Genomic DNA, 14,169 nt, shown 5'->3' on the forward strand with positions numbered 1-14,169 from the left:
AGTAACTTCAAGACAAATACAAACTTTATGATAAAAGCATACTGAATACATATCCATTGCTATACAGTTTCTTTAAAGTTTTCTTCCAGGTAGCTATCTAGAGAGACCAAAATTATTAAAATGAACAACTGAAAAAATGCATGCGGAAGCAAACACACAGAAGGAAAAGTCTGGATAGCAGAAAAGGGGGAGACAGAGGGCACAAAGTTCAAACTTGCGGCCAAAGAAAGCAAGAGAAGCTGGCATCCTGCCCCAGCACAGTTTCCAGGAGCTCAACACTCACCCTGCAGTGCACAGGAGGCACATGAAAGTGTCTGGCAGCTGTGAGCACCGAGTTCACCACAACCTCGCTCTCCCTACTAGGGTTGTACGCATAAAGAATCTTTGCTGCAGGATGTCCCAGGAGCCTAGGAGGGGAAAGACAAAAAGTAATATATTTGTGGTTATCAATATCACTACACGCATGTGTGTGCATGCGTGCACACACACATTTTTATTTTTAAATTTGTGCCACAGAGGACTGAACCCAGGGCTTTGCATAAGTTCCACCACTGAGCTACATCCCTGACCTACACATTTTTAAACCCAGAAATCTACTGATGTTAATTAAAAAGTAAAACAAAAATTATCAAATTCTGTTGGTAATAAAATATTTAATCCACAATAGAAAAGTACAAAAACAAAACTTTCTTTTCAATGACTTATGCCAACTCACAGTAATACCCCACTGGTTTCTATGATGGAAGAATTCAAGTCATGTTAAATGGTTGTTTTAAAAAACACATTTTGGCACATACTGGCATTCTCTGTCTAGAGTCTCTCATTCAAATGAAAATATGTTTAGATAAGAAACTGTATTCATAGAAAAACCTGGACTGGGGATTTAGCTCAGTGGTGCTGCCACCTGCCTGGCAAGCGCAAGGTCCCGAGTTCGATCCCCAGTATCAAAAAAAAAGTCGGACATAGAAAAACCCTACTTTCCTAGAGCTTGTTTTCTGAGTAATAAATTGTAAAGAGGTGTTTTTAAGGGTTGCATTTTCAACTTACAAAGAAACTTTATTAGGTCTTATAAAAGGAAAATTCATTGTTGCTCTTAGCCATTCTTGAGAAAAACGGAAGCCCAGGCAGTGCTGGGCAGCAGCAGTTCTTAACCACTTAAATCACAAGCTTTTCAGAAAACCCTAATAAAAGGGGTGGTTCCTCCCTCTACAAACATGCATGTACAAAAAGATTTTACCTAACTTCAAAACTTTGCATGCCCTCCCAGTAACAATCTCCACTGTGGGGCAAACACCCTAAACGAACCAGGCCTTAGGACCCATGTTTGATAGCAGCACACTCTGCCGGTGCTACAGTTGTCCAAGGAGCTGCGAGAGAACAGGAAGTGGGTACCACGGTCTCTCTCGTCTTTCCAATCTGATTCTCCTGCCCCGCACAGATTCACCCAGTTCAGTCAGGGTGTAACAGAGAGCCAGCAAAACTTCGGTGCAGTCACTTCCCTAGTTTTAATACTCTCAAAAGCAGAGGTCCAGATCTACAGCTCTCATTAGCAGGGCCCAGAAATAAAACTATGCCCCAATCTAAGCAAAAGTTCATATTCACTATGCTTGCATTTCTCTGGCTTTCAGTTTCTCCAGTATCAAAAATGTATGCTTAAGGAAAAATGTCATCATGCTGTTTCTCTCATATCCAGTGGGATTTCCAAAATAGTGTAGTACTACCATCAAATCCTTTTAAATTTCCCTCTAGCTTTCACTCTTAGTTTTAGTATTAAGGTAGGTTTTAACATATCCAATATGCATTTTAAAACTAAATCTTTAATTCCAGTTATAAATAACCTCACACCTCAGTGGGATAAAACCTGGATTCTTTTATGGTTCTTCAGTAATGCAATTTTAAAAATTTTTACACTATCATAAACAAGATCACCTCAAAAAGTCCTACCTCATTATCAGGCTCATATTTGCCTTTCTTCCTGCAATTAAATAAGAACTACTTCTTTTAGGTTTAAGGTAGATAATATGAATCAATCAGCAGAGTTATTAATACTTATCCTCAGACCTTTAGACATAATTCACATAATTGAAATACATGATTTATAGCTTTAAAGAACACAAATGTCTACCAGAGAAATGGAAAACAAGACTGCAAAGCGGCAGTGCTACAGAGTCTAGTGACTGCATCCATCAGCCCTCAACGGACAGGGAACACTGGCTGATGCCTAGCCACCACTGTGCTATTTTTATCCTATTTTTTTAATTCTATTTTTAAAAGTGTTATGAGGATATGAATTTCCTTCACCAGTGACAACTGGAAGATATGCTATTAACTTAATATTATAAAAGAATGACTAAAATCTCTTACAAATGGTTAGCACTTTTAATCTTGGACCAGCAGAAATATTAACCCTTTAAAATAAGCCCCAAGAAGCAAGCAGAAGGAAAAATGAGAAATCTGATTCTGTGTCCTAGAGGGAAACTAAAAGCTCTGAAAAGGGAAGAGGTTTGCCCAAGGTCAATACTAAAATAAACAAAAGCTGAACCAGGGGAGCAAAGAAATCAGGAGAACCTTCTGGCTAAAATTTTAGTCTGATGATTATAAATTATACCATTTGCTGTAACGTAAAACCTGACTAATTTTAGATGTGTTTAGATTTAGACTAAAGTTTGTTCTTACTGAGATTTTTGTAGCCTACATATCACTAATATGAAAACAGCACAGTACTGGCTTAGAAATCAGATTTATTCTTCCACTTCTATGAAATGACCTTGGGAAAATTGTATTCTCAGCAACAAATGTACAGACACATTTGCGGCACGTGTTCAAATGGAGGTACCTGAAAATAATACACACACGCACAGAGATTAATAATGCCATCCAAGATTAACATAAAACTCAAATGACGAGAGACAATTACACATTGTGAACTATTGAGTACCTTCTAAACAAAACTAAAGGAGACTCAAATCAAAGACTCTAAAAATTCTCTCAACAACCTTCTAGTTATCAGACCAGCAAATAATGTACAAGGCCAAAATAACTGTAGCTAATATATACATATATTCATGTGAACTGATTACAGAATCTTTATGTTACTGAAGACCTAAATATAGTACACAGCCAAGAGTCTATGAAATGGAACTGTTGTAATCTAGCTGTACCTACTACCACCTCTTTTATTACATCTACTGGTCTATAATACTCATATATGCTCTTTAAAGTAGCCCTCCTTTTTTTTAAGTAAAGGCTTTGCACAAAAGCAAAGTACTCTCTCCAAATCTGAAATCAGCAAGGTTAAATTCAGCTTATAATTATCTTTTAAAGGCACCTCAAATCTCATGCAGTCAGCAAACTCCCTTCATTCACCACTTTACCTCTTCATCCTCTCGCAGAATCCCCTTGAAAGCGCAATAAGTCATTTTAGGGCTCGGGTTCATTTTCCCCCAGTGCAGCTCAAAGCTCTGGACAATCAGGAGCCCAGACCGACAAAGGGAGGCACACAGGACACCGCGACGACACCTACCCCAGGTGCTCCTCAGCACCATCTCACTTCACCCTCGCACCTTTGTTTTTAACTCAAAATGTATCAACTCCCCACAAGCAATGTAAACACATGTAGTAACAAAAGAAGAATTTTTTTTAAAAGCTCTCCCTGACTTTGAAGAGCTCAGCCATTTGGCTGAGGCTCCTGACATAAGCAGAGCTTTTACTCCTCACACAGTTTCTCCTGCGTTCGAAAATGCTGAGCTGGAACTGTACTCAACGCTGCCATATTCTGCATGCAGGGAGCATAACACTTGCACATTTCAAGCTGTGCCATATGCAAGGGTCCAGACGCTGCCTCCTGTCCACAGAGCTCCCCACTCTACTGCCCTCATTCTCCAAGTCCCAGACTAGGTCTCACCTGGCCCTCAGATCAATTTCCTTCATTTCTGCTTCCTCACATTAAGTACAATCAGTGATTGAAGCTTATGCACTACCCTCCCCACTTCACTTCAGCTGCCAGTCTTAATTCTATTGTACTGTGCAACCGTGAGTCCTGAAAGCACAGCAAGGAGAAACAAACCAGGACCTCAATCTACCTTTAAAAACTTTTTAAAAATCAGCATTTAGGGGCCGGAGATTTAGCTCAGTGGTTTCGCCACCTGCTGCGCAAGCACAAGGGCCTGAGTTCGATCTCCGGTACCAAAAAAAAAATCAGCATTTAGTTTTTAATAACATAACCTGAGTTGTTTCTGTTTCATAAAAATGAAGGCTTAACACTGCCTTTAAATTACAATTACTATAAAACAGTATAGGGATATTTATTAAGAACTAAAAGCAAGGGAACCTGGAGATTCGGCTCAGTGGTAGTGCGCTTGCCTAGCATGCACAGGGCCCTGGTTCAATCCCTGGCACTGCTCCCCACTTAAAAATAATTAAAGAGGGGCCGGCTGGGGATTTAGCTCAGTGGTGCCACTGCCTGCCTCACAAGCGCAAGGTCCTGAGTTCGATCCCCAGTACCAAGAAATAATAATAATTAAAGGGTTAAAACAACTCTTAAACTCTCCTCTTCCATACAAATACTTTTTATTAAGTCTTGGGTTTAATATTCTAAAATTTAACGATGTCTCTACATATGTGTGTATATGCTGTCTATATCATATAAAGATATGCTGAGCTGGATATAAGAACACGTCTATAATCCCAGCACTTGGGAAGCTGAAGCAAGCAGTTCTCTGTAGGTTTGAGGTCAGCCTGGGCTACAGAGAGAGACCCCATCTCAAAAAATCCACGGAGGGGAAAAGATATGCTGAAAGTATATAATATAAATAAAATGAGGTTTTTTAATTATAAAGAAAGAATACTTACTGTATTCCAAAATCTAGAACTGATGGCTGAAAATGTAAGCCTTTTCCAGTAAAATGTTTGTCTGAGAAGCTAAAAAAAAGAAAAAGAAAGATTAATTTTTGTTGTAGTTTTAATATTTAGGTGCTGGGTTAAGGCAATATACTTAGGTGAGCAACTACCAATGCATGAGATATAATTTTACTTACAGATCAATCTAAACTAGATTTGAAATGATAACACTGAATTATTAGAAGTTGACTATAATTCAAGAGTTGTTAAAAATTTAAGAAACACTTAGATTACAGTTATATTAACTGTATATCAAAGCTTTTGCCAGCATTCAGACAGAAACAGCAATGAATTTAAGTTTCACAGACTTCATTTCTAAATGAATTCAAGTAACATGGCTATTTTAATAACCCCCAAACCAAGAAACGGCACACATTTGAAGTAGGTCTGAGAGGAGGCCTGTGTGACACCACCGATAGCAAGGAGAGGCCAGTACGGCAGGCCGCAGGGCTCCTGAAGGGTGAGTGAGGCCTCTGCCAGTCTGTGTTTTTAAGGATAACAATCACGTAAAAGCTCACATGACAAGTCACATTTTCCTCAGTTGTCAACCATTATTGTGACTTTTCTTCAGAATTAACACAAATAAATATACAAAAAAAAAAAACTAAATATGTAAAACAAAAACATAATAGAACAAAATATACAATCAAAAACAAAGAGAGAAACTGTAAGCTGCCATTTTAACAGTCACATGATCCATGAGAGGCTCATAAAGGTAATACTCATTCTGTTTTCAAAGACGCAAACAAGATTTTAAGATACAATCGTGCCATTTTCTCCTACCACCAAGTAGCCCTCAACCAAGCTGGTCCAGCCAGCCCAGGCCAACTGAAGTTTAGGCCTGTAGGCCAACAGGAACATCTGTAACCTTCAGCCAGACCCTCTCCAGGGTCCCATTTTTCTTGAAGATACAAAACAGTGCAGACAGCAAAGAACTGGTCCCAAAGTCACTTCGTTAGAATTTTAGCTGCCATCTTTTCTTCCTTCCGCTTTCTGCGTCTCCCCAAGCTCCGCTCCTCTATCGTCCTAGAAGTCCTTTCTCAGTGAGGGCTTATCTGGGTCTCCTTTATCCTTTCTCCAGCAGCACCCGTGTTAGTAATAAAGGTGACGCCTTAGTCTCCATCTGCTTGGCTCTTGTCCACTTCTCCTCTCACTTACACCACACTATTTACTGGACTCCCTCCAGCCCCCAAACCCAGTACTGTCTCAACCTGCCGGCAAAGAAAGCCACTAACATCCCCACAAAAGATGTGCTACCTCCTGGAGAGATGTGAAGAGCCCGCAGGTGACAGGGTCCACCCAACTTCAGACCAAGTTGGCCAGGGCTGTGTTCCCAAAGGAAAAGAAAAACAGGCCACTTCACGTACCAAAAGTCATCTTTAGAAGAGTCAGGCTACTGTACCGATAATGAGTAAAGTCATTAATGACAGCTTTTCCTGTCCTGTGCATTGAAAAATGGATTTGCCATCGGATTTTACACACAACTTCCAAGTAGACAGAGGACGTCTGGGGATTTAAGTCAATCATCCAAGGTCACGGAGCTTCTAAGAAGCACAGCCAAAGTTCCAACCCAGATCTGTCCAGGCTGGAAACATGAACATTCTACCAAAGCTCAGGCATTGCATGACCTAGGCAAGGAACCCACGCAGCTCAGCGTGCTGGGTGATGACAGCGTGAGCCGCAGAGGCTGGACAAACCTGGATTCTAGGCCCACAGCCACTGCTCTCTGTCCTGAGTGGGTCAGCAGCTCAGCTTCTCTTAAAGTCTAGCCTTTTTATCTATAAAACCGAAATGACAAGCAGTATCAGCCTTACAGCTGTGGAGAGGATAATAATACTTCTGCATCATGCCTGACATACTTATGTGCAATAAATATCAGATCATTTTACACACAGGATGACACTCATCTAACAAGAAAAGCAATGAGGACAGATGGAGAAGCCAACTGAGCTGAAAGTCCAAGCTGACCTCTAGATTTAGAAGCTGTAAATGAGGTGGTAGTTATTACCTCTGAACAGGAGAGAGGAGACATGCCTGAAATCCCACAATCATCAAGTGTTACATATCCAACAAAAATCAGTCATGAGGGGCTCGACCTAAAGCAATAAATAGAAATGGCCCAAATGTCTCTAACTTCAAAGAAAATTCTACTTTGACTGCAAAAGAAAAGCAAAATCATGACAATCGTGGGGGTTTTTTCCTGACCATAGAACAGACGTTTTTCCTCACTGGTAGATTACAGCTCACTTGACTTTACAATTTGGAAAATATATCAAGTTACAAGGAGGTTTAATCTCACTAAATTAGTTTTTTAAAGTAGTTTCTATAAGCATTTTAGATATAGATGTCAGCCCTGGACAGTACTCACACATGTACGCCCTCAAACAGCTGTAAAAGACTGAGGACGGTGTGATGTCATGATACAAGGGATGATCCAAATAGTGTTTAAATTTTTACAATGTATTAAACACATTGCCATGAATCTCTCCAAACACTTTCCCTTGCTTTGAATATACTCATCCCATCGTTCTTGCCACTTTCCGAAGCAGTTTGGACAGTCCTCTTTCGTGTCTTTAAGAGGTGTAATCAAAAATACAGTGAATGTTGCTGCTGAGTGCCATCCAAGACTCAAAACATTACACTGTGTCCGCATCCACTTTACTCACTGGATATGGCATCATGTGACATCTGGCTCTTCCCCAAAGACAAAATGACCTTGCAAGGTAAACGTTTTCAATTGATTCTGGACAATTTGGAACCCACAACAGAGCAACTAAAGGCACTCACAAAAGATTACTGCCAGAACTGCTTCAAAACATTTCAAAAATGATGGGAGAAGTGTGGGTTTTTATACATGATCTCTGGCTAATAACTCCCTCCCCAAGGCAAGCCCTAGAAGCAAGATTCCCTAAGGCAGGCAACAGAAACTAATCTGGCCTGCCTTTCTGTCTTGGAGCTTGCCAGAAGGAACTTCTAACCTACCTTGTCCTCCTAACTCCAGAGGGGTTGCTGCCCCCAGAAGGCATGCTAGATAGAGAGGACAAGAAACTCAACAGGTAGGACTGCTGAGTTTCCCCACCCAGTCTGCTAGCTATCAGCAACCATATATAGCTATGCAATGACGCTTCCATACAAACCCAAAAGAACAACAATCAGGTTGCCGGGGATTTAGCTCAGAGGCAAAGGTTGAGAAAAGCATGGGCCACAAGTGCAGACGTCAGGAGCACAGAACAGTGAGCGGGGAGGAGAGGGCAACAGCAAGGCAGAGGCAGCACGGAGCCCATGCAGCCCCTCACAGGGGAGGTTCTGCTGGACTACGAGAGGGCGTGAAGGCAAAGCCCCAGGATGTGCAACTGCATTCCCCAAGGCAAGCCTCCCATGTGCTGGGCCAGGGCTGACTTTATTCCCGAAGGTGCAACTACTTTCTGAAGACCACCATCACGTTTTAGAAGAGGGCATGGCCTTTCTAATAGGTGAAAACCAGCTTCGGCCTATGCCTATAACAGGGACCTGAGATGCAACAGTGCTTGCCTACAGGGAAGGCAGAACTATCTGCTTTGCCACATTTCTCAACAGATCATTTTGGTCCATCTCTCTCGATACCCCAACATGTACCAACTGGCTCCCCTTCAGATGAAAACACTTCCAACACCTGGAGAGAGCAACATGTGATTCCTAGAGGTAAGAAAAAATTCTTTAACTCCAAGTCTGTGGCTCTGATGACTGAGTGTACGGACCAAAGGAAAGCTTTCACAAATCCACTCTGCCTGAAAAAAGCTAACGAATAGACCACACCAAAACAATGCTCTTGTCTACACTTCAGTGTTGGAAGAAGGACCTGTTATACTACTGAGCTATGTACTGGGCTCTTCTCATCCATCACAAAATGTGAGGCTGCAGTTCCAGAATGTTTCCGTAAAGAGACCTGTGGTCTCCACAAAGCTAGGGAATTCCCAAACTAGTCCCTTTGGACTCATTCTTCTAAAAAAGTACCTCCAATGGAGTACTTAGTCATCCACCACCTTCCTCTGAGCAAGAAACAGGTATTTCTAGGACCCAGCTGCTAGCCTCAAGAATCTGTACTCTTGCATTATGCAGCTAGGCCTCAAGTAAATCTCTGCACAGATATAAAAAGCTCCCCGTCTGGCTGATGCTCATCCACAGCTGGGCAAGGCCTCTTTCAGACTCTCAGCTCTCCGGCTGACCAGAGACTTGTGCAATCTGAGGACTTCAATGAACAACAAATGGCCTGAACGGTGTGATTTATGAAATGAGTTGTGTGCTGGGGTATAGCTCAGTGGTAGAGCACTTGTACGGCATGCACATCACCCAAAAACAAAACAAAGTTCAGAAATGAGGTATTAACTATGTTACTGATAAGATTCTACATCATAATCTTAGTACTAAACATCATTTTTTGTTTTTATGTTTAATTTAAAAAATACTTCTCCCCAGAATTTTATTGATAGGAAAACACATAAAAAAAACACAGGCGCTGCTACTTGTTAGAACTGCCATTCTTCCTCATATGTTAACTGTAGTGCTTGCAAAGAACCATTTAACAGTGGATGCAGAAACCAGTATTTCTCCCTCATTAAAATCCCACAGAGGGGGAAAAACAGTCCCTTGACAGAATGTTGACTTTCCTCCAGTTTCTTCCCCTAAAGGAAGGCTCTGGCTTCAAGGTCAAAGCCATCATCTGAAAGACAGCAAAGGGAAAAGTCCTTGGAGCAATACCAACAGTGCCTATAGGAGGTGCATTCACTGATACATGATGCCCTAGCTACAAAGGCAGTCCAGCATCTTGATGACCAGGCCTTCCAAGCTCTGACAAGTCCCCAGTGATGACTTTCTCTGCGTCTGTAATTCCCAGAGAGGATGCTGCTTCTCTTGAAGACTAACCCCGAGGGCCGCCATTCTTTCTGCATGGATCTTAGGCTCACCATCCCTATCCTGCCCTCTCTGAGATTTTCAGCATCTCCTTCCCTGCTCTTTCTCCTCCAAGCATACATGAGGAGACTCCTGCCTTGCTCACTTGAGAAAAGACCTCTGGCCTTCCCTTGTTTCTTCACTCTCTTCCCCTCACAGCCAGAATACTGAGGAAGAGCACTCTGCATCATGCAGCTGGGCCTCAAGTCAATCCCTGCACAGACACACAAAGCCCCAGCCTGGGCAGTCCTGACAGATGCTCATCCACAGCTGGTACATTCAGTGAGTACTTAGGGTACACTAGATGCTGTGCCAGGCACTTTATCATGTGTAATCTGAAGGACTTCATGTGGATACAATTACCACCTGCCAAATTTGAATCTGTAATATCTTCCAAAGGTTCACGCATTAAATAAAGGCTTGGTCCCCATCCTGGCACGACTGGGAAGTAGCTGAACTTTTAAGGGGGCGGGGGAGGGGGGTCTTTAGGTCTTTGGGGGCATTCCTGGAAGTGACTGTGGAAACCTGGCCCCTCCCTTTCTATTTCCCATGTTGTGACCACAAGGCAAAATCTGTTCCCTGGACACTCCCCTCTATCGCCTGGCACCTCCCAGTGGCCTAAAAGCAATGGGTATACCTGATCTTGGACACGAACCTCTAGAACTGATCTAAAATAAGCCTTTCCTCTTTATGAGTTGGTTATCTGGTGTACTTCTTACAGTAATGGAAAGCTAGCATACAATCCAGTTTGACTATGCAGTGGATGAATGGGATGTGAACACACATCTGGAATCCCCTGTTACATCGCCTCTTTCCACTCATCTTACTCCTGAGACAGACTCTCTACTCTCTCACGACCAGCCCTGCTCCTGCTGAGGTCATCAAGTACAATCTGTGAATCAAGGGTACAGCTGCCTTAGTCACTGGCTCCTCTCTCAACCCATACTTCCAGTGTTTCTAGGAAACTTCTCCCACTTTCCATCTTCCTTGAAGGCTGCTCCTTTTTACTTCCCTCCCAAGCTTCTCTTCCTATGTTCCTGTCTGTCATGCTACCATTTCCTAAGCTCTCCCTCAATTCTCTTCTCTCTCTGGCTAATCCCACCTACTCACCCATTAGGTTCACTATCTCCAACAGTTTGATGCTTCCTATACAGCTGTTTTACATTTCCATGGTTGCTCAGCATCTTCCTTACTACATCTGTAGATTCCCCACTGTCACCCTTTTCGGATTTGGAAAGGGCCAGTTAGAAGTTTCAGTAAGCCTGCGGACACATGGCCAAGATTTAGCCAGATGGGCCCTCCTGAGGCATGGCATCAGGCACTGATGCTGGAAGAAAGGGAGGGAAGGCAGGAGGGACTGGACAATTCATCATGGGGGCAACCAGAGCGGGGGAAGCAACTGGAAAAGCAGCAAAAGCAACACTGTCCTCATCAGTCTACTTCCACAGCATCATTTTGGCAGTGGTTCTAGATGCTAAGTCCCCTTCTAGCCTGTTTCCTGAGATGAGTTCTTAAGTCTTCCTAGAGATTCTATCAGCTGCCCAGGATCTTTTCAGTAAATTCCTTTTCTGTTAAATCAGTCAGAGTTGGTTTCTGAGGTTTGACTGACTCACGTCCCAAGCCTATGTATCTGTCACCTAGACTCCTCCACTGAGCTCCACATTCATGCTTCCATCTGTGCCAGGAAGCACCCTGTGGATGGGCAGCCTGCAGGTCGAATTCAAGATGGTGTTCAACATCTTGTGAAATTCCCCCAACCATGGGTTCCCTGTACAGCATTCCCATCTCAGTGTGAGACTTGCCTACACACCCACCTGGAGGCCTTGTGGATCCCTTGACTCCTGTGCCTTTCTTTACTACACAAAACTGATGCTGAGGGCTCTCCTGGGATCTTACACTTTCATTTCACTTAAATCTTTTCTCCATTCCCACTATCAGGACCCTACAACCAAAAGGCACTCCATTTGAGATTCAAAGAGTCTTAAAATATATCATTACATTAACACATTTAATCATATCACATTCTGCATGCTACAAAGAACCCCTTTAGTCAAATGTTTAAATGGCTTTGCGAATTCCTACAGAGGACCAGGCCAGCTTGCTTCCATAACTCACAGCCCAACTTTCTCCTTACTCTGACTTCTGGCTGCTTCTCTGTGCCTCAAAGACTTGACGTCATTCTCACACTCCAGGTTAAGTCATTCTACGGTAAGTTAAAATAATTAACTTTTATTTTCAATTGTGCAAAATGCAAAATCCATTTTGCCTTTCCTTTTAACTCTAGGAAAGCAAGTTAGTGTGAAAAAGTAATTCAGTATTAGATATCTGGAGCACTAAAGAGAAGGCCAGCACAGAAACTCAAGTGGACAATAAGCATTATACAGGACAAGGACAGACTTTCCCTCCTTGATCATGTCAGCAAGTTGCAATGTTGTAGTTATATTTAGGAAACCAACTTTGACTCTCTAAGTGTCCATACAAATTTAGGTATCAGTTCCCTGAAGCTGAGTGCTCTGATTTGGGTAAGTGTCCCCCTGGAAGGCCCATGTGTTAAAGGCCCAGTGGGCAGCCCACAACACTATCAGGAGTAGAACCTTTAAGAGGAGGGACCTAGTGGGGAAGTTGGATCCCTGGCCCATGCCCTGGAAGGGAATATTAAGATCCTGGCCCCTCCTCTTCCTCTCTTCCATGTTCCGAACAGGAAGTGAACTGTTTCTGACACACGCTGCCACCATGACATCCTGCCTTGACACAGACCCAAAAGCGAGGAGGCTAACCAGTCATGGACTGAAACTTCCAATGCTGTAAGCCAAAAATAAACCTTTTCTTTTTGTAAGCTACTTATCTTAGGAATTTGTTACAGTATCCAGAAAACTAACAGAGCGAGCTAGCCAGTTTTGAAAACCCATGGAAAGTCCCTTAAGCCATTCAATAGCTGAACTTATGTTCATTTCTTCTCCCTACCTGCATAAAGATATTACCTGCACAGCCAAGACAGCGAGATTCAGGAATCTCAAAACAAGTAGATAGGCTGTCTAACTTTCATGGCCACAGAGTATCATGTTTATACGCTTTACGCTTGCAATGTGTGTCACATACATGACAATATATCCCAATTTAGTGGGGTCAAAGAAGGAAAATATCATCCAGCATGGTCCAAGTTAGGAAAAGCAGTTTAGAAGATGTAGTCTTTGAGTAGGATCTAGACAGTTGAACACACTGTCTTCGTAGGAAGTTGGAAGAAGGCATTGTAAATAAAGGGGAAAACTCAAATAAAGGTATGTCATACAAATTACAAAAAGGTTGATATGATAAAAACTAAAGTCCATCAGATCATTTCTTATAGTTTCCTGGCAAGATGAAAAAATCCTACATAATTTTATGACCCAGAACACTATAATTGAAACACACTGAACTGATTGTGTAAAAATCCCCATTATGAGCAAAAGTATCTAAATTGCTGTTCAGGCAAATATAAAGAACTACCAGAAAAACCTACTTAAAACTTTTAAGCTTTTTAACTGTCCCTTTAAGGTCCAGCTTGACAGCCTTGCTGACCATAATGAATGAAGAGTCCAGTGGCTTTACAGCAACTGCTACAGTGCTGTGTAATACTAACATGTTTTAGTATTCCTGTTCTCAGAGTGCCTGGACAACACCATGGTATTCAAAAAGTTCAAGCATCTCTTTAAAAGAAAAAAACAAACCACTCTACCCTCAGGATGTAATGGTTTTTTTAGGGTACCGGGGATCGAACTTGGGTCCTTGTGCTTGCGCAGCAGGAGGCGAAAACACTGAGCTAAATCCCCGGCCAGGATGTAATGTTTTAAAAAAGAATGCTAGGGGTTGGGGATTTAGCTCAGTGATTCTGCTGCCTGCCTCACAAGCGCAAGGTCCCGAGTTCAATCCCCAGTACCAAAAACTAAAAAATAAAAAAGAATGCTAGGGTATAGTTCAGTGGTGCAGCACATGCTTACCATTTGAGGCCATGGGTTCAAGCCCCCGTGCCAATAGATAGATGATCGACTGACAGATAGAAGGCTTCTAATGGAGCTTTGCAGCTGTGCACTGAACAACTAGCTTACATCCTGTACTTGCCCACAGACTATTACTTACTTCTGCCAAGATCACTTCTTCTATGCTATAACCCCACTATAAGAATGGCTTAAAAACTGATTTTTCTCATGTGAAACCCAAGGAATACGGGCACTGGAGAAATCAGGGTAAAATATGCCCAGAAAACATTCCTTCTTAACACAAGTCAGAGGGTTGGGGGATGACTCAGAAATGCACTGTGCCAAAAGCAGTGTTCTCCTGTGGTGTGAGTCCCAGTCTGGCCCC

General features: G+C 42.4%; 1 protein-coding gene across 8 annotated transcripts in view; it reads right to left on the minus strand.

Moving 5' to 3' along the window:
* The window catches only part of Tmem131l (transmembrane 131 like), a 173,702-nt gene that overhangs the window by 106,470 nt on the left and 53,063 nt on the right, over positions 1-14,169 (minus strand). For all 8 annotated transcript variants that reach the window (XM_013067229.3, XM_013067228.3, XM_013067227.3 and 5 more), the window contains 2 exons: positions 4,852-4,920; positions 284-407 (listed from right to left, as the gene is read on the minus strand). In XM_013067229.3, coding sequence (XP_012922683.2) covers positions 284-407; positions 4,852-4,920 — 193 coding nt within the window. The remainder of the gene's footprint in view (positions 1-283; positions 408-4,851; positions 4,921-14,169) is intronic.

The sequence above is a fragment of the Heterocephalus glaber genome, unplaced genomic scaffold (assembly GCF_053883595.1).
Source record: "Heterocephalus glaber isolate CG9 unplaced genomic scaffold, H.glaber_assembly_v1.0 deba00000613, whole genome shotgun sequence".
NCBI classification, from domain to species: domain Eukaryota; kingdom Metazoa; phylum Chordata; class Mammalia; order Rodentia; family Bathyergidae; genus Heterocephalus; species Heterocephalus glaber.